Source organism: Canis lupus, chromosome 21, assembly GCF_003254725.2.
Source record: "Canis lupus dingo isolate Sandy chromosome 21, ASM325472v2, whole genome shotgun sequence".
Classification (NCBI taxonomy): domain Eukaryota; kingdom Metazoa; phylum Chordata; class Mammalia; order Carnivora; family Canidae; genus Canis; species Canis lupus.
The window spans coordinates 41,022,583-41,043,847 of NC_064263.1; the positions used below are offsets into that span (position 1 = coordinate 41,022,583).

The window sequence follows — 21,265 nt, forward strand, 5'->3', positions numbered from 1 at the left end:
AAGTAGGGAAAGGGGGGCCAGGCAGAGCCAGAGAGAGCAGTGGAGGCCCAGGCCCAGCACCCAACCCCTGACTTCCCATCTGGGGCGTTTCCTCTGTCACACAGCACCTTGCTTAATGGAAGAATCTTTGAGAACTCAGCTAATTCACACAGGGGCAATGAAACTTGCTCCATCTCCCTCTCAGGACGGTGATGAAAGGTAAGGGAGACAAAGTACTGTTGTCAACTCTAACAGAGGTGTTAGTAATATTATGACCATCATTCTTTGTCTAAAGCCAGATTGCAAAGAACCAGCAGGAGAGGCTGGGCCGTGAGCCCCTGCTCTCAGGGGGCTGCTCTGGCTGATTGCCTGGGTTCCCTGCTCCGCCAGGGGTCCAGGCCTACACCAGGCTGATGATCACACCTAGCACTCGCTTGGCGCCTGGAGGAAACTCTCCAGTGGAGGCTGGGGGCTCTGCAGATGTTTCCCAGCTTGTGTCACATTCAAACTCCAGAGCTTCTTCACACACTTTTAGACTCTTATTAATAACATTTTAAAATGCAGATTGCAGCCTAATCTTAGCTGCGTAATTAAAAAAATAATCTTGCTTCTCTCCCTCCCAGTGAGAAAGGAAACTATACCCCAGGGCTTCTGCAGCTAAGAATCACACCCTGCAGAAGAGCTGGTAGGAGGCTCAAAAGTGGAGGTGGGGACAGGGGAACGGGGTGGGGGGGTGAAGCCAAGAAGCGAGTCTAATCCCTCGACTTTACAGAAAATGAAAATGACGCTGAAGGAGGAGAATGATTTGCCCAAGGACACACGATGTGTTTTGGCAGAGCCAGAACCAGAACCCCACTTTCCTGCTTCCCAGCAGACTCTGCACTGCCTCGTGGGGAAAGAGGAAGACAGCCTGTAAGTTCTGAGCGGGTAGGAATCGTACCTATGTCCTCATGCAGTGAGCACTGTTCATCTGGAGAAGTAGCTACAGGTTTCAAATGTTCAAGATGATCATGGGAACAAGGCTCAAAATTCTTTACATTCGTTACAGACTGGCTCACAGCAGGAAAGGATCTCAGAGCACTCTAACCATCGGCTTCTGGCTGGGAAAAGTGGGGCCCAGTAAGCAAAGTGACTTACTTCCCCAGGGTAAACAAGCGAGTTAGAAGCAAAGCAAGCCTCGAACCCGGGCCACCCTGACTTCGACTACATCCTGTCCACGGGTTCTGAGAGAAGTACCAGTCAACGTCTCACAGCTCCTACCTCGACCTACATGAGCTAAAGATTTCTGGGCTCCTTGGCAGAGAAAGAGAGAGACAGGTGAGGCCCACACAGTCCCTCACTGCCTTTCTCCCTGGGATGACTTCCTGGGAGGCCCAGGGCTGGGTGACAGAAAGACACACAGCCCTGCCCTACCTCCTCAGGCTCCTCCTCTCCTTACCCAGACCTGCCGCCCTAGCCCTGGGCTCCACTTTCAGTCACTGTCCATTACAAAAGGTGAGCAGCAGCTTCCATCTGTATGAAGTTACCAAAAAAGAAGAGGAGAAAGGCCAGGCGCTGCACCCAGCTGTTGGCGGGGCCGCGTTTTCTGTTGCTGCCACTGATGACTCACGATGCCCAAGCCGGAGGCTGGAGCTGGGAATGAGACCTGAGAGGCTGGTTTGCCGAGGAAAGCCGCAGTTCCCAAGCACGCCGGCCTGCACAGAGGCACGCTGGAGGCCAGTGAGATCCCAGCACTGGGCTGCGGGCACACAGCTCCCCCTGCAGACCACCCTGAGGCCCTGCAGGAGCAGGACTGGGGACACACCATAACCTGGGCCATGAATCCCACCAGGCTCACCATGGCGTTAAAGCTGTTACTGGAGGAAGCCAGGGCTCCAGCTCTGAAACCCCAAGAGATCCCACAAGCCTTTCAGAAATACTACCTGCACTCCAAGAGAGACTGGCTTGTGGTTGGTTAATGAGAAGCCCGGATTAACATCTTCAAACGGGGGAGACAAAGGTTGCCACCCAATTCTTACAGCGGACAAATAACTCACCAGGGGCAGCAGCAAGGATTGGTGGCGGCGGGGGCCATCCAGGGACACCAGTGTATGCTCAACCAGTGAGAGTGTCTAGAGCATGACTTAGGCTGGTACCTCTCAAATTCCCTCTGACCCCACCCCCAGGAAACTCTCCCAGGCTCTTCATGACAGGTGAACATAAAAGACTTGCTGGGGTCCTAACAGAGCTACACTCGCCAACAGGGAAGCACTCTCCGCCCCCGATGTGTGAGGATCCTCTGAGGGCGATAGCTGAGCAGCAGGACAAGGTCAGGAGAGGCCCAGGGAAGTGACGCCCACCTCACAGACAGTGGCTTGGGGATTTGCCACTTGCATCAAGCAGTGTCAGTAATGAGCATCACCATCGGAGGCCACTGAGGAGAACCCATTATGATCAAGCACCCACCAGGAAAGGCAAGATAATTGGGAGACATGGAGGCCCAGCAATTCGGTGGAAGGGTCCACTGTCCCTTGAGATCAAAGTCCACTGTCAAGGCTGATGTGTGTGACAAACAATGCAGTTATATTCAAGTTGCTCATCTGGAAGCGCATGGCCTCCTATGTGTGAAGGTCCAGCAGGCCAGATCCATGGTAGGACAGCCTGTCCTTTCTTTCCACATCTGCTCATCTCCCTCCCACTCTGCTCCCTGCTTCCATCTGTCCCTCCGGCACCAGAAGAAACACCCTTTACCAGCACCCCACCTGCCAAGAAACTCTAAGTCACCAACGTGACCTTCTGTGAAAACCTGACATGGTTTAAGTCTCCTCCGGTGGCATTCCCCTCTAGTCACACCAGAGACGTTAAGTAACCAAAGCTACAGTGCCTTCCCTGGAGAGGCTGACTTTTCCATGGCCAGGGACTGGGAAAGGCATCTGCTACACAGGATTTTTCATTTCATAGGATCAGCTCCAACCAAATCAGCAAAGCACTGTTACTATGGACCATCTGCCAGGACCCGGAAACAGCCCTGTTACATAAAGGGGCTGGTGTAATGAAATTTATTAAGCTGGATTCTTCCTCCATAAAGGCGACGAAGCACTTGAAGCCTCCCTTAAAAGGGGCGATATGGGGCAGTGAAGAGGCCCCAGGCGAGGGTCCCACTGGGTTCCAATCCTGGCTCTGCATCCATTAGCTGCATAACTGTCTCCCCGGGCTTGTTTTCCAACATTTCAAATAAAGAGAAGATGGTCCCTTCCAGCATTAAAATTCTGTGACTTATTATTGTTTTTACCAAAATGGAAAAAAGGAAGTTCAATTTGATGTTAATACTGTACCACAGGGTTAATTTTCTTAAAAAAAGAAAAAAAAAAGAGAGGGAGAGAGAGAACAGTCCTTCATATTTGTGGGTTTAAAGGGAAGAAGGGGTGACGAGAAGCACTGACTCTGGGGCTGGCTGGAGGAAAGTGCAAGGAGAGGAGAAACCAAAGGCTGGAACCTTCCATCAGGATGGAAGGATCCAAGCAAACCTCAAATACTCTCACTGGGAGGTGGTCCTACTCTGCCTCCCTGCCTGTGCACACAGCAATTTCCAGGTCACAAAGTGCTTTCACATCCAGAATCTTCTGTGATCCTCACTGTGGCCTCAAGCTGACGTGGTGGTGCTGTTGGCCCCCCACTGCACACGGAGCAGAGGAAGGCCCAGTAACTAGGTAGGGTGAGCCCTCATCTCTTAACCTTCCAGGAGGTCCCACGTGAACCGGGCGTGAGCCTTACTCGGCAAACTCTGTAAATAGATGATTTTGTAACGCCCTGGCAAAACGCCTGGCACACAGTGTGTCTCTGGTAAATGTGAGCGGCCCTTCCCTGCACACCTCCATCTCCTCAGGGAAGTGTGGGAGAAGCCCCAAGCTGCTCATTGTTGGGCCGTTGAGAAATGTTGGCTTCCCAAGCGACCTTCCACCTGGCCGGAGACAGCTCCCCAGAAGGCAGACCAATGAGCCAGGTAACTCCAGCCCCTAGCAATCGTGTGCATTCCAGGGGTCACCTAGCTCATGAGGCATAGGGCCAAAGAACCTACAAACCAGCCACACACGTGAGGCCTGAAGCAGAAGGCAGGCGTGAGGCTGCAGCAAAGGAGCTGCAAGAGCTACTCTGAGGCACGGCCTTTCCTTCATTGTTCTTATGGGTCACCCCGCCCCCCCCAAGGAAACCTTAGCTGCTCCTCCCACTGCTCACACGTAACATCTGAATAAAGACCCAGGCCTATTGCACCTGAATGATTCCAGTCCCTTCTGCTTCTCTCCGGCCCCTAGCTAAGCAAAATACGCCAAGGGGCCCCTCCCACTCCTATACCTTTGTTTCCACTATTCCTCCCGCCTGGAATGCCCTCCCCTCACCTCTGCTATTCAACAAATATTCATTGAATGATAGAGTGAAGGAGTGAAGGAAGGAATGTGTGAATGAGTGAATGACATAATATGTCCCTGTAAGGCAGACAACTTAGAGATTATGATTCTCTCATTTAACAGACGAGGAAATTCAGGCCCAGAAAGGTTAAATGACTGGCCTAAGAGCACATGGTCAACAAGCAGCCAAACAGAGCTTGAACCCGGCTCTTCAGGCTCTTTTTGGCCACATCAGGCTTCCTCCCACAGTGAAAAGTCACTCTCAGGTTAGGAAAAAGCTGACCCAAGGTTCCTCAAAATGGGCCACTTTCATCTTGGCACATGTCCGAGAGCACTTTAAGGCACTGGCTGTCACTATTATTGAGAGCTCCCGTGAGACAGGCCAGGTCCCCCGAGAAAGGGCAAGCACAGTGCCATCTGTCAAGAACCTAAAAATTATGGTGAAATTACTGCTCACTTTTAGAGAGCTCCTGGAACACATCAATCCCCACCAGGAAAGAGGAGAAGGATTCCTTGAATGGGATCCGAGCCCCCCGCCGGGGACCGCTGGGCCCTTCCCCAGACCATCTGGTGAGCTTGCAGCGTGGCTGGTGTTTCCACCCACTGAGGACAGATGGGGAAACCGAGGACCCACGGTGAAGCCCCATGGACCCACGGGGTCAAAGCCGGCCCTAGAGCCACGTGGCACTGGGCTTCGCTGTCAGGCTCGGGGAGCCAAGGCTCCCTGCTCCGGGCCCCTCGAGAAGGCGGGGAGCAGCAGGGCCACAGGCTGGGTCTCCTGAGCACAGCCACGGGCACAGCACGGCCTCCACGTCCCAAAGCTGCAGCCACTCCCTGCCGTTCACGCTCTCCGAGCCTCTCCTCCGTGCCCAGGGAGATGCAGAGGTGAATAAAACAGAACAAGTCTCTCACTTGGTAGGGCTCTCGTCTGCTGAGGAGACAGTGACAACAGCTAAGTAAACAAACAGAGATACCATGGTTTCAGGCAGTGACAACTGCTATCGTGAAAAATAAAGCCGGGCAGGGAGAAGAGCATGCTGAGAGGGTGGCGGTGGCTATTTTCATGTGGGGAGACAGCGAGGGCCTCTACGTGAGGTGACAGTGGGCAGAAAGCACCCAAGCGTGGCCACAGCTTCGTGGGGCACAGGGAAGTGCCGGAGCACAGAGAGCAGAGGTACGCGATGTCCCCTGGCCAGCTGCCACCCGAACCTCCCCCGACTGCTCCCCACCCCACCCTGCACTGCTTCTAAGGCCTCCTCCCCAGCAGCCTACCCCCCACACACACTCCCAGGAAGAGAGAATGGTATTTGCTCCTCCCTGCTCTGCAGCCTGAGAGTCACCTGCCACATCTCCAGCACAGTCGCGTCGAGGGGAGGTAGCATGATGGAACAAAAGGAGTATGACCTCAGACATCAAACAGAGCATGGTCCGAGCGTTTGCTCTGCTTAACTAGCTGTGTTACTTTGGATACTCCACTCAGCCTCTCTGAGCCTTAATTTCCTCACTCGGGATGCAAAGGAAGTGAAGCTATAAGGAGTATTTAAGTGGCAGCATCTGACAGTGCATCTAGGGTAGGTGCTTGGCAAAGACTGGTTCCCTGCCCTGCATGAGCACCCTTTTTGTCCGACCAACTAACTCATGTCTTACTGCAGTATAAGGCCATGGGCCAGCCCGTCTGTTGGGTGTGGTGGCTGTGAGATGACCGTTGAGGAAGATCCCATGATGGCCCAGCCTCATGAGAGGGCCCTGACCCAGAGGAGAGCTGCGCAGACAGGCGGGAGCAGAAAAGACACCGGGCAGTGCCCTTACTGCAGGTGCAAGGGTGAAAATCATTAGGACCAGATGCTCAAAGAAACCAGGATCCAGGCGGACACTCAAATGCTGTCCTCTTCCCTCCTCACCTCTGGCTCACTGGCCCAGGGCCCGGGCCCTTGTCTCCTGGCTCTCCTGGGGGGCAGCCAGCTAGAGGCCAAAAACGATCTCAGTTCTTCTCTTGAGCAAGGAGACAATCGGTATTAACTCACAGCAAGACCTTAGGTAACCTCTTCCTTCCCTGGGCCTGAGTTCTCCCATCCATAAATAGAGGGCCTGGGTGACCTCTAGGGGTCCTTCCAGCTCTGACCTTGCTAATTCTGACTCTGGATGCTGGCCCTACTCATCGCACCCCAAGGCGGTCTGCCTGCCTACTGCTGCCATCTGGTGGCCCTCCAGGCCTAGCCGCACTTGGCTCTGCCCAGGCCCCTCTGCAAGTGGCTTATTTGAACAATCCTACTTCAGAGCATGAAATCTTGCTTCTGCTTCAGCGGGACACACCCACCACACTTCCATGGACCACAGATCGATGGGTATTCATTGCCAAACATATAAACCAAAAATAATGCCAGCACTTCATCTCTCTAGCAGAGATGACACCACCGCAGCTGAGAGCCTGACCTCGCTGCCCAAAGAGAGGAAGGAGCTATCCAAGATGTCACAGCTGCCTGGCTCCCGGACCAGCCCACAGTTCCACTTTACCACAATGCTGATGGGCACCCTGCAAACCAAAAATAAAGTCAGCCCGGGACCAAGGAAACAAAGCCTTTTGACAGTGGGAAACAAACTGTCAGGATTCCTTGCAAACTTCAAGCAACGCTAAGGCAGGACACGGGAACATATGAGCGCTGCTTGAAGAAATGCACGGGAAATGACAAACTGGAGGTGCCCGAGGTATCCATCGCCTAACCTCAGAGGGCACCAGTCATGAGGACACCTGCAGGCCTTCTGTAGGCCAGCCTCCGAGTCACCACCCAGCGCAGATCCCAGGCCACGCATGCCACCTGCGGATGAGGAAGGCACGCTGGGGTAGCACCATGAGTCTGCATGAGCTTCTCCCACCAGACACGAGCACCTCGGGGTAGAGGTATGTCGTTTCTTCTCTATCTCCAGCGCCTGGCCAGAGCAGCTCAGTCAAGGCACATCCAGGCAGACCTCTCAAATTCCTACACAATTGTGGGAACTGTCCACATTTTGTGGACTCCGCTGACCACACTCTGGGCTCTGTCTGCAGCTTCTCCCAAACCCTATAGTGCAGACCCTGAGAAAACACACTGCGTGGCTTTAAATAGGTCACTTGCCTTTTCTGCCCTCTATTATCTCATATCTGCAGCATAATGGGCGTTCCACTAGATGATCCTCAAAGTCCTTTTAATTCTGAAATTCTAGAATATGAAACCCAATCAGGGCAAATCAAGGCTATTCTTCACCTGCACCACATAGGGCAGTGGCAAAGGGGAAGTGAGCAAACAAGGCTCCCCTCTAGTGGCGTAATGCTGTCACTACACCCTCTCCGCTCCAAGCCCTACCAACAAACTATTCAATCCCACCCTGAACTCTAAACGGGAAAGACGGGCTTGCACCCAGTGCAGAGGAGCAGGAAGGAAAGCAAGGATACCAGAAACCAATAAGCCTTGGGTCAGTTCCACGACAGTGGAGAAATTCTGTCTATAGGAGCAAGTATCACTTTGGAGCTCAAAGGACCTCTTGTGACCTCCAACCCCCCTCTTCTGATGAGGAAACCAAGGCTCAGGGTTGTTCAGAAGGGACTTGTCTGAGGTCACAAAGCTGACTCATGACTAAGCCAAAAATAGATCTCTGAGTTCCTGTCTCCGTCTACAGTCTCTTGCCTCTCTTCCATGAGACCTCCCAAGTGAAGCCCGTGGAAGTGAAGTGTCAAGGACACAGACCCTGGAATGGGTGGTGAAGAGGCTAGTTCCCTGACGGAGGGGCAAGAAATTTTATTCATTAACCTTAACATTTATGGGGGGTATAATCAGACTACAAACTATCCAACATAAAAATATAAAAGAAAATAAAAGCCTCACATGATCCCACCAATCAGAGATAAAATTCTGGTATGTTTCCTTCTAGTCTTTCCTACTCAAACATCCTTTAAAAAAAAAGTTGGAAGTTATAGCGTAGTAATTTATTATAATCTACTGTTTTCACTTACTATATCATGAGCATATTCCTGTCATTAAATATCCTTCTGAAAACTCTAATGACTATATATGCTAACATACAGTTGTATCATAATTTATTTTAACCAATCCCCCTACACTCTCTCTTGTGTCCATGCAATTCTTGCAAATTAGGCTGCAATGAATGGTGTTATATTTAATCTTCCAATACGTCTGTAATTATTTCCTTAAGCCAGTTTTATTTTAATGTAGGATAGAATTTCAGAGCTGGAATGGTCTCTAGAGATAAATATGTCCACAACCTCCTATTGCCCAGATGGGAAGAAAGGGACCAGAGAGTTTTGTGTCTTGCCAGAGGACAAGAAGAAAGCAACAGAACCAAATGCCAAACTCTCCACCCTTAAAATGTGACCTTCCCGAAGGATTTCATACCCTCCCCTGACCACCCTCGCCCACATGGACCTTTCCTTTCCCTGAAGCCCTAGAGTCTTCAGGGTCTCGGGCACTCTTCTTACTCTCCACATTCTTCTTTATTCTTCTACTAAATATTTCATTTTTTTCATCCAACCACAAGCTTCCTGAAGTGATTCTGGATTTTATGTTCCCCATATTCTGTAGCGCAGTGCTACACACATATAGGTAAGCATTCCACAAATACCTGCCGAAGGATCAAGGATAACTAAGAATTTTCTTCCTTATTGCTTAGAAGGATCACTGGCAGAAATTGGAGAAAGATGCTTCTCTGAAGAGCAAAAGAAGTTTAGTTAATGACCTAGAGCATTCTGAGATACATACTTGGAATTAGAGCAGGTTTAGGGACAAAAGACCAGGTTCAAGTTTTAGTTCTGCGTCTAATAAGCCAGAGCGATGCAGCTAACTAATTATGGACTTGTCGATAACACCCATTTTGCCAGCTTCACATTAGAAAATGGATAGGAAAGCACTTTATAGTGATAAAAGTGGTCCATAAGAGCTATGATTCCTATTGTCTTACCATAAACAGAAATGTATCTACTTCTGTGAATCCTGGAATCGCCTCCTGACCCTTGCTCCTGGCACCATCTCCTACTTTCTATTCCACACGCAAATCCATTAAGGGGATCTATGACTACACATTTCAGGTAAAGAATCAGTGAAGCAGAACTTCGTGTACAGAAGAAACTACTATTCCTGGTTCGGGTCCCTAGGTTGGATTAGTGAAGTCATCCACATCTCCTCATCTCTGGAGAGAATATGACAAGGTGAAAAGAGCACTGCACTGAGAGCCTTGAGACCTGAGCTCTGCCCTCCCTCCTTCACTCATGGCATCTTCTTAGTCCTCAGTCTCCCCACCTCTAAACTGCAGGACAGATGAGCTCAAAGTTCTCATCCATTCCAAACATTCTAAAAATTCTTGGATTAAAAAACTAATGCCTTTAATAACAAGCAAAGCTATTCATTTCAAAATAGTCCTTTGGGCTCACTTTGACTTTCAACCATTGGGTTTTCAGAGTTCTAAAGCACAAACATCATGAATTCCAAAGTATCTGCTTTAAATAGAGCCCATGAGGTCAGAATCTCCCTGAGCTTGGTTGAGGTTTCATGATATATGGTCCCAAAGAAGATGGAGTAACACACTGTCACCCTATCCTAAAAAGGATCTTGGCCCCAAAACAGAAAAATCAGCATTAGACATATTTATAAACTCAAAAAAAATAGTGTGAATCAATGGCTGGGCTTGGATTTCACTTATGTTTGGACATCAAATACAATATTTCTTGGTCAGTGACACTTGAAGAAAGGAGAGTGGCTAAGAGTTAGTTGGTCCCTTCCACGTGTGTCACACAATTCCCCATTTTAAAGAAACAAAAGAATAAAACATATCTCAATTATAAAAGGATATAACCAAGAGCCCAGAGGACTGTGATGGGAGGGAAAAAAAATTTACTGAAAAGTAGAACTGGATTTCCAGCTTAAGTGCTACCATAAATCACATTCTCTCCTCTTCTAGTTTTCTCACCTGCAAGGTGAGAAAGTGTCTTCTTCTCTGATTCTCTACAACATTCTAGTCTCTGGAACTTTCTTAAGTGACACTGAAGTGAAGAATGTCAAGAACTCTGTATTTGGGCTCACTTTCTCAGTCCATAGCCTCTGTGAGACCACAAGACTACTTTGGGATACTGCGTAGCGCAGGGAAAGCTTTCAGGATGCCAAAAGCAACCAGATTCTAGACACTCTGACCAACCCTACATTAGGGTCAGGATCTTGTATAAATCATTTTGCTTGAGATTCTAATAAATTACCAACAACCAGCACTTAGCATTTGTAAGCATCGATCTTTCTGCATTCTCCAGGAGAGTCCTGAATCAACCTGTTACCTGTCCAGAGACATGCAAATCAGCCCCACAGAGACCTCTGCCGGAGGAAGACATGGGGCACATGACCTCCAGAGAGCTCCAGAATTTCCAAGAGCAGAGGAAGCTAATGTGTACTGAATCAAGACACAAGCCCAGTCCTCATGGATACCGGAAGCTTTAAGACATCATCTCATTTAATCCTCACATAAGGTCAGCAATATTTACCCATTTTCCTAATGAGAAAGTAAGCTCATTTATTCATTTGTCCAACGTGTATTGAGTACCAACCTCATATGTGCCAAGTACTTTGCCAAGCACTGGGGACATAATGCTGAGTGAAAGCAATGTAGCTCCGACCCTTATAAGGCTCATGGTCTAGTGGGAGGAGGAGCCAGTCAAAAAATTCTACAAAAAACAGCACAAAGGAGAAGTTGTAGTGCTATGAGACAGATAAAGGGAAAAGTGATTAGTCAGGGACGTCAAGGGAAGGCCTCCCTGGGGAGGCAATGACTAAGTTGCGGTGTGAAAAAAAAAAAAAGTACGTTAACTAAGTCAAAATGAAGAGAGAGCGCAGGGATAAGTGTGCCAAATAGAGGGAACATGAGGTACAAAGTGGGTGGGAATTACATAACGCATTCAAGGTACCATGTAAAGGCCAGAGTGGAGATCGGCTGAAAAAGCAAGAGCTGGCATGGTACGGAATGGGGCTGGCAAGGGAGGCAGAGGGCAGACCACACAGGGCCTCGGGGGACCACTGAGGAGTATGTTTTCACCATAAGAATGTTGGGAAGCCACTGGAATGTGACACAGTGGGTTTGTAAAGACCTTCTAGCTGAGGTATGGAGACCAAGTAGTTGTGGGGAAGGAGCATAGGAAGATGAGAAAGTCGGAGACCACTGCAGGACCCAAATAAGACGTTTCAGGAGCCTGCCCCACGGTGGTGGCAACGGAGGTGGAGAGAGCTGGGGCTGACCACAGCCACAGAATCAGGAGGCTGACAGAGCTAAGATCCAGAAACGCAGGCCTGTCTGACTTCAAAGCCCACCTTGCTTTTTACCTTGCCCTTTATTCATTCATTCCGCAACTTTAGTTACTAACCATTTATGATGTGCCAGGCCTATGCCAGGTGCTGGGGACAGAGCCACGAGCCAACAGACGCTGCTTTCACAGTCTAGGCATTAAAGAAGAAAACACACGGATGTATACAACTATAAACTGGGATGTGTACCGAGAAGGAGCAATACTGTGATCAGAGATTTTCACAGGAAAACTCTTAAGGCCACGAAGGCCTTCCTAACTGTTGACAAAATGAAAAAGCCACTTCCTGGCCTGTGTGTAAATGAAAAACTTTAGGCAACTTTCCCTCACAGAGCTGGTCATTGAGCGTCTCTGGCCGGCTCATAAGCCCTTGGAGGGAAAGCTGGTATGTCTCAAGCTCCGCACAGACCCTACTGACTAAAATTCTTGCTCACCCCTTAACATACGCACATATCCCATCTGCAGGCACCCTTCACTTAGGTGTGGACAGCATTTTACAGTTAGCTGGGATCTTTCACACAGATTCACTCATTTAACCCTCGTGGCAGCCCAACGTAGAATGCAGGCAGGTTTTAATATCCTACTTGAGAGATGAGGAAGTTGAGGCCTAGACAGGTAGAGTGACTTGACCAAGGTTGCCACGCTAGACCTCACATCTGCCACCCAGACCTCACTAGAAGCATCTCAGGCCAGGAAATCAGGACTCTCAGATGAGATGGCTGCAGGTCACTGAGCCTGGATAAAGTCACCCAGGAGTCCCGCGAAGTTCCTGAGAACAATGATCAGGGACATTAAGCAGCTTCAGAAAGGTTTCTAGAATGCAGCTCCTCCATCCTGAGACACAGGTATCCTTGCCAACTTTCCCAGATTAGAACAGGTTCTCTTGGACTCTTTCCAAGTGCCTCTGACTAACAGAGAAAAGTATTTTTCCATCGCAGACACTGCAGGCAGGCACCAGACTCCCGGAGGGGGAGGCAAAGACTGCATCCCAAGATTCCCATACAGATGAGCTGTGAAGTTACCCTGCCACCACGTAAACTGCCCAAGTAAGCACCTACCACCGGGGAATGCATGTCAGTCTTGGACAGCATATCTCAATGGTGGTAAGACGAACATCTGGGGCTAGGTGTTGCCTTGTTATGGGGGACTGTCCTGCACATCACAGGATGTTGTACAGCATCTGTGGCCTCTACTGCCTAGATGCCAGTAGCACCCCCCAGCTGTGCCAGCCAAATGCAACTCCAGACCTTGCCATCAAACCCGGGGGCACAGAATCACCTGCAGTTGAGAAGCACTAGAGTAGGGGCTGTGCAGAAGGGGAAAAGCAGAGTCCACCCCCCTCTCTCTTCTCCTAACCCACCCCATCCCATCCCATCTAACCAGATAGACACATGGCCAGTGTTCATAAATCCTCCTTTTAATCAATATCACACAATTAATGCCTTCCAGACTGAGACTGAGGGCAGGCTCTGTGCTGATGTGGCCTCCAGGTAAGTCCCAGGAGCAATTCACCACTGGAGCTTGTAGAAGCAACCGGAGTCAAATAACTCCTTGTTCCACTAATGAGCTACTCCTGACCCTTTGAGCAAATCTTATTCCTGTTAATATGAGCAGCTGAGTCTGATTAAACTGGAAGCCCTGGGTGTTTCCTCTCAGCGACACTGGGCCAGGGCAAAAGCTTCCACTGACGCTAGAAAGAGCACAAAATTGGTGAATCAAATAGCAGGAGACTCCCATTTACCCAAATTCAGTACAACAGCCAGGACACTCAGACATCCCAGCTTACAACCATTCTGGAACGATGGAGAAAGGGGAAAGTGACAGAGTACATAAACAAGAGATCTCAATTAACAAGTTAATTAAACAGCTGAAACATTACCAAAAAATCCTGCTGTCAAGTGGAGGTGGTGATGTGAAGCGGAGCTCTCGAGCAGCTGGGGTGACTCAGACAGTGTCAGGGCCGTGGGTTCCAACCTCCCACCCCGAGGGCTGGGCTTTGGTCCAGATGTGGAAAGCAGTGTGGGTTATGATGCTACAAAGCTAGCACCCAAGAAGCAGCACCTTGCCTTTCGTTACTCGGCTACCTAACTAGTTAAAGGGTTTACTGAAGACTCAACCAAACTCACTGCCATTTGGTAGTAAGTGTACTCTACCACACGGTAGTTCTTTGAAGACTGACTAGCCACGAAACACCCACCTGTTAACACCCAGTTACTCACACCACTGCCACCTCCTGTGCTACTTCTGCACACTGTACTTAGCTCCACTGTTGCTATCTCCCATGGCAATGTACCAAAGTTGGGTAACAGGTCAGTCTCCCCCAGGAGACAGGGGGCTCCCTGGGAGTAGGATGTATATAGCTAGTACAAGGCGTGGTACATAAATAGACTCTCACCATTTGTATGATAGACGGACAGATGGCTGAATGGATGGTAAAGTCTTCCATGTTTATATTCTTAGACTCAGGCCTATCTACACATTCCAGGGAGGGCACAGCCCAGGTCTGCTCCAACACTCACCACACTGCTCAACAGGTTCCCAATACACAATAACTGATTTGCTTGGACTCGTGAATACAAAGAGATTAATTGAAGCCTTCTGTTCATGGGCCAGTGAGAGTGAGGAAAGAGGTCAAAAATCCTCACTGTTGGGCAGCCCGGGTGGCTCAGCGGTTTAGCGCCTGCCTTCAGCCCAGGGCCTGATCCTGGAGACCCGGGATCGAGTCCCACGTTGGGCTCTCTGCATGGAGCCTGCTTCTCCCTCTGCCTGTGTCTCTGCCTCTCCCTCTCTTTTTTTTTTAATCTTTTTTTTTAATATTTATTTATTTATTTATGATAGACATAGAGAGAGAGAGAGAGAGAGAGAGGCAGAGACACAGGAGGAGGGAGAAGCAGTCTCCATGCCAGGAGCCCAATGCAGGACTCGATCCCGGGACTCCAGGATTGCGCCCTGGGCCAAAGGCAGGCGCTAAACCGCTGAGCCACCCAGGGATCCCCCTCTCTGTCTTTCATGAATGAATAAATAAAATCTTAAAAAAAAAAAAATCCTCACTGTCCACCCTGACTCACTGTATTTGAAGATATTTACTCTCTTTTCACTAAAAAGTGAAGATAGAGAAGTAAGACTAACATGGTGCTCTCCCTCACAGAGCTCACTGTCTAGGGTAAAAGGCAAATGTGAACAATTATACAAATACACAACTACTATACTCAATGAGTCTTCTTAAGAAAAGTTTTTGTAGGGGCGCCTGAGTGGCTCAGTTACCTTCAGCTCAGGTCATGATCTCAGACTGAGCCCTGCAGCAGGCTCCTTGCTCAGCAGGGAGCCCTATCCTGCCCCTATCCCTGCTCATGCTCTCTCTCAAATAAATAAATAAAATCTTTAAAAAGAAGTTTTTGTAGGCCGTCACCATTTTCTAGTAGTCTCCATCTCTTTGAGGAAAGTCATGCATGATTTTGCCCTTTAGAGCAATCTCTGAAGTGGTCGATATGGAAAGTTTACTTTGTATCTTTGTTATTACAGGCCTCTGTTCCAAAATGGTCATAAAAAATGTTAAAAAAAAAAAAACAATTAAAAGCATCACAGGCATGAATACTCCTAAGTGTCTGTGTTCCAGTGTGTCGTGCGTGTGACTTCCTAGGGATAACTGAAGCTGACCTGAAAACCTACAAAAGCCACAAGGCACTGGAATAACTAACAGTCACCAGTAGGTATTTGGGAGCCTGGAGATCCCTGTGTAGCTAACAAGCAGGCCAAGGGCAGGCAAAGGGACTCCTGAGAACTCCTGATGTTCAAGAGGCTGGGACATGATAATAGATCTCAAGAATTACAAATGGCCTGTTTGGCGGAGGGGGGGGGGGGTGCCTGGGTAGCTCAGTCAGTTAAGTATCTGCCTTAGGTCATGACCCTGGGGTCCTGGGATCAAGCTCCTTGGGAAGCCTGTTTCTTCCTCTGCCTGCCACTCCCCCTGCTTGTGGTCTCTCTGTCAAATTAACAAACAAATCTAAAAAAATAAAATAAAATAGTCTCTCTGGGAAATTCTACATAAGTCAGCAGGAGCTCTAGGAAGGCAGGCAAGAAGAGGCCATAAAAATACAAACCCAGGGGAAAAAATCAGCAATACAAAGACCACAAAAGAAAACTTGCCCTAAGGGAAAGATGAGAAATATATAAAGACTCAAGAAAAGATAAAGATGCCAAAAGCTGGATAGTGTAGCACAATAAGGTAACATCTGAGGGAAAATATAGGATGTCTGAATCAATGTATGTGGTTTGTTAGGGTTAGTGGAAATTTAAATCAAAATATCATGTCAATCATGATTCAAAATAATGCTCTTGCCTCAATCTTAAAATATTAATCTTTAAGTTTCTCAAGGCTGGGGCACCTTGGTGGCTCAGCAGTTGAGCATCTGCCTTTGGCTCAGGTCTGATCCCGGGGTCCTGGGATCGAGTCTCACATCAGGCTTCCCACAGGGAGCCTGCTTCTCTCTCTGCCTGTGTCTCTGCCTCTCTGTGTGTCTCTTATAAATAAATAAAATCTTTTTAAAAAGTTTCTAAAGCCTTTTAGACTCAGGTGGAAATGCAAGTAGAGTCATCTCTTCAGCTATGACAAGGAAAAGATGCCCCAACAACCTGGGCAAATTTCTGGGTGATGCTTGCTACAATGGATTCCTTCACAAGACATCATATATTCACGAGGCCAAAAAGAGTTCATCTAACCTAGCCCTGACTCTTTGGGTGCAAACCTTGGATCCAGAAAGGAAAGCTCCATATCTGGCTGACTACAGAACTCAGGTCCTCCCCGTCCCAATCCTTAGAGCTTTTCATAGTAAAAACCCACCTACTTAGTCCTGAGCATTCATAGCTGTTTAGACAGCTGTCCCCCCCCATCCCATTCCCCACCCCCGCCCCACTGCTCTTACCAACCACAAATTCTCTGCTGCTCTCTCACCTGTCTGAGCAACCAGGTGTGTCCACCCACTCCAGACAGAAGTGACCTTTTCATTCTGAAAACAATGTGCTTCTATTTTCTGGGGCTTAGGAAGGAAAGCAGCCAAGGAAGCCAGTTGCCCATGCTTGTTGCTTCCCCAAACATACAGCTCTCCTGCATCTTAAACAAACAGAAGAGGAACAAAAGAGGTGAAGGAACATTAGTTCAAAATGATGGAAAATAACACAAATCTGAAAAAAAAAAAAGTGGTTAAGAGAAGTTGTATTATTCTTATGCTATAATGTTCACTAGAGCAGAGCAGGATACAAAATTCATGTCTAAACAGGAAACAAGGCCAAATGTTCCTAGTAGTTTGTCAAGGAACAGGAACGTGTGAGTTTATTTTTTCACTGACTCATTCAACAAATATTTATTGAACATTTACCATGAGAAAAACATGTTTCTCCATCTTTAAAAATGTATATGCTTGCATTGCCTTTGGTTATGAAAAGTTTATATTAACTTTTTAAAATAACAGGTTAAAATACATATTATTTAAGCTTAAACCTTCCAGATCTAAGATTATTTCACAAAATGCCCCGCCTAGCAGAAAGGAAGCATGCAACATTGCTACCTCCCATCCATGCAGCACGGTAGTTCATTTGAACCTCCTGGCATTCCCGAGGTATAAGCACGAATGCAAATGACTGACATTGTGAATTCACATAAAGAGAGCAAATTCAGAGTCAAATGAATCTGGCTTCTATTCCTGGACCTGCTAACTAGCTATTGACCTTGGACAAATCACTCCCTAAGCCTTAGTTTCACCAGCTACAAATTGGAAGGGAGGGTGGATGGCCTAGAAGGGCAGACAGTGTAACTGATGACACTGGCCACAAGAGAGGCTTCGTGGGCCACGGTGGAAAGCCTCACAGCACATGCTTCTCTAACCAGCATTCATGTTCAAATGAATGGAAGCCAGACCAAATGGAGCCATGAGCTGTGCAATTTGGCCCATGAACCTACAGCTTGTGACTCCCTGAATGATCTCTAAGAGCTTTTCCAACCAACCCTAACATCCTACCTTTCCACATTGTACTGCATATCACACAGCACACACATGTGGCTACTGAACACTTGAAATGTAACCAGTCCAAATTGAGATGCGTTGTAAAACAAAGAAAAGCACAACAGACTGCAAAGACTTAGCATTAAAAAAAAAAAAAATACCACGCAGCTCCTCAACTTTCATATTGATTACTGGTTGAAATAATACTGCAGGTATATTGGGTTCAATAAAATACACTATTAAAATTTACCTGCTTTTCACTTTTTGAAATGTGGCTCACATTATATTTCTATTAGACAGCATTCTTCTAGAGGATAAATTAATTAAGGCCTGAAGATGTTAAATGACTCTCAAGATCACATGGCTAATAAGGAGTCAAGTGGAACTAGAAGCCAAGTCCTCTGCTTCCACTGCATTTTGTGACCTCCCAAAAATCTTCCCAGTATTGCTTGCCATAGGGCAGTCTGGTATAAAGCCAAACAGTATCATTAAAGGACATCAAACCAAGATTCGGGGTTCAAGTCCGAGAGCTGACTTTGGGTCTTTGACACTGGGTGTATCAGTTCACATTCTGGGCCTGTCTCATTAGATCTAAGAAGAGGAAGTGTAAATCAGTGGAGCCATTCTGTCACTCAGATGACCTTGTAGCATGGACATTCTGCAGTTTGATGATGTGAATTTGGTGTACTTCATGCCCTGAGAGAGGGCAACCTCCAGGGACTTCACCACAGTGTACAAAGTATGAAGATCCCTTAAGAGGGCGGAGAAGTCCCTCAGCAAAGTCTCAACCCATTTAATGGACCGGTTAGCCACCAAGATGCCATTGACAGTGAGCCCGACTCGGTAATAAGCCTTCATTTGTCTTAGAAAGTCTAAACCATCTTTCTGCAAAGATAAACTGTCTTCCACATGCGGATCATTACACTGTTACATCAGCAGCCAAATTACATTTTGCTGCAATGCCAAATAGTTATATAATCTACCACAACTCCAGAGAAAAGGTCTAAAGAGCAATAAACAAAATCCGATGTGTAACAGCTTGAACTAAACTGGACCGAGAAAGAGAGATATTAATCTTGACAATTTTTAACTCAAATATCAAAAACCAATTTCCTTTATGAACATACTAAAAAAATCATTAAATTATGCCCTTTAAAGGAGTTAATTTTATATATGAATTCTCCCTCAATAAAACAAAAATTCAACATCTATGTTTTAAAAATAGCATGATAGAAGAGTTTCACATATGAAGTAATAAATAATTTCACTAATTATAAGATTTTTGAAGAAATTATTAGCAAGCAATTAGAGAATCTCTAAATTTACATATATTGGCCATTTCAAATTAATTAGGACAGAATAGAAACATCTCTTATTATACTCTTATTCTCAGAAAAGAGTGTCTTCCTCAAACCTTCCTGGCTGTGGGGCATGAACTAGTCACCTCTCACCCTAGGGGGCATCCTTAACAACTGGCATTCACTTCAACTCAACCCTTTTAACATATATGTAAGTCTACCTAAGATGAGAAACAAGCTAAAAGTAGGTATTTCTTTTGTTAGTTGGTTGTTTTGAATTTGTCTAAATATGAATTATCTGTAGTTTAGAGTTTGTAACATATTTTAACTCTCACATTATGGCTCTTGTATTCTGGAAACAGTGGCAGCTTCTCAGTTGGATTATATTACACATTTGATGTTGCAGAATGCGTGTCACCGTTAATTTATACATGCTGTGTACACACCTTAATTTTCACATAAAACACTGAAAACACTATGTAAGAAAGTCATTCTCCTCTGCTTAAAAAAAAAGTCCTGCGTTCAGCTCCAGTTACCAAAATAAATCTCCCAGAGCTCTTGTCTCAGTATACTGGTAGGGATCTGGGCAATCTTGGCTTTGAAAGAGACACTTTGGAAGAGATAACCTTCAATTCCAAGAAAATGCTGCACTGTCATTGGAAAGTTTGTAGGTATTGGCAGGGTGTGTCGAATGAATAGAAGGATGCATCACCAAAAAGAGAGAGAGATAGCATGAGAGAGAAAAACAGATTAGACAGAGATGGAGGGATCAAAGAGATGAATTAGATTGTAGAAATGCATAAAGATACAAAATAGATTAGAAAAATAGGTGCAGAACTCGAAAGATGTATAGACACAGAGATTAGATAAGAAGATACAAAGATGAAAGGTAAATAAAAATGAAGATAAATAGATAAATAAAGAGTAGATGAATACAGCCAGAGCAGAGAAGTAGATAAATGCACTGGAAGACAGGCCAGATAGAACAGGTTAGTCTGAGAGCAAACAGCTGGAGAGAACAGACAGCTGTATTAGACATCAAATGGATCCGGTGGATAAGACCACAATATGCTACACCAACTAACTGTTGGCTGTGTGACTTGGTGATCACAGCTACCCTGGGAGGAGGATACTTTTATCCCTACTGTACAAGTAAGAGGAAAGGAAATGAGCCTATGCTTCCTTCATGGGGATGCCTTACATGTATTTTCATATTTACTTCTTAAAACTACCCATAGAGTATTTGAGAGAGAAGGCAACAGACTCAGAAGGTAAAATGATTCCTAAGACGAGACCCATGGGTGGCAACAAAATTCTGACTCCTAGTCCATGCTCTTCCCTCCATGTCCCAGTATCCACCCCCGTGAGGCAGAAATGTGCAGAACTCTGAATGGCGTGTGGGACTCAAATTGTTGGTACCTACCTGTCAATGAAGCGGAGTGATCTGAGCCAGCAAGAACACAGGTTGCTTTAGAATTCTCCAGGCCTACCAAAAAAAAAAAAAAAACTTTTTTTTTTTGCAATCACGTAGAACAGATTGGGCGGAGAAGGGGCTCAGGCTGCCCCCAGGGCCCAAAAGAAACTTGGAGCCAGAGTAGGCAGGTCAGAATCGGTGGCACTGGCCAGGAAGATGGATGATGTGCTGGGAAGACTGAATACATACCAAGGGACTGAACAAACAAGAAAATATACTGAGGAGAAAGGAGCCAGATTTCTCACTATCAGGAAGGAGAGGAAAGGTACAGACATGAAAAGGTGGAAGGCTAAAATTAACCATGTGATCCTGGATTGTAATTGGAGCAGCCATTGTAAAGTCAGTTCCTAGTAGAGACAGACATATAGACATGGGTGTACGTATGTGTAAATATGTGTGTGCCACATCTATCCCCTAGCTGTGTCCATGAGCAGGCCCAGAAGCAACAACATCTCACGTTCAGCTACCGTCACGTGCAGGCAAACCCAGGACTCCAAAGAACACACAGGCAGGTCTAAGAATTTGAACCAGCCCTCCATCTCCAAATCTAGCACTTTTCCTCCCTTAATTATACCGCCTTCGCTGACAGGTCATAATCTCAACCAACTCTGCTAGAAACGGTGGTCACTGGGTCTAGCATGTGGAGAAATGCAGTCTTATCCTGTAACTCTCTCTGACACTTCTGTTTAATTATTAATTAGTATCTTAATAAAATGCTCTCTCACACCTTCGAGTATCCTGTGGAATGAAAAGGGACAAAGGGGGTATTTTCAACACATTCACCAGAGAGGAAGCATGGG

At 47.0% G+C, this 21,265-nt stretch overlaps 1 protein-coding gene across 1 annotated transcript in view; it reads right to left on the minus strand.

Annotated features, from left to right (window-relative positions):
• Window positions 1-21,265, minus strand: part of SERGEF (secretion regulating guanine nucleotide exchange factor) — a 219,351-nt gene that overhangs the window by 179,762 nt on the left and 18,324 nt on the right. The window contains 2 exon segments of the mRNA XM_025459675.2: window positions 16,646-16,804; window positions 20,415-20,477. Coding sequence (XP_025315460.1) covers window positions 16,646-16,804; window positions 20,415-20,477 — 222 coding nt within the window.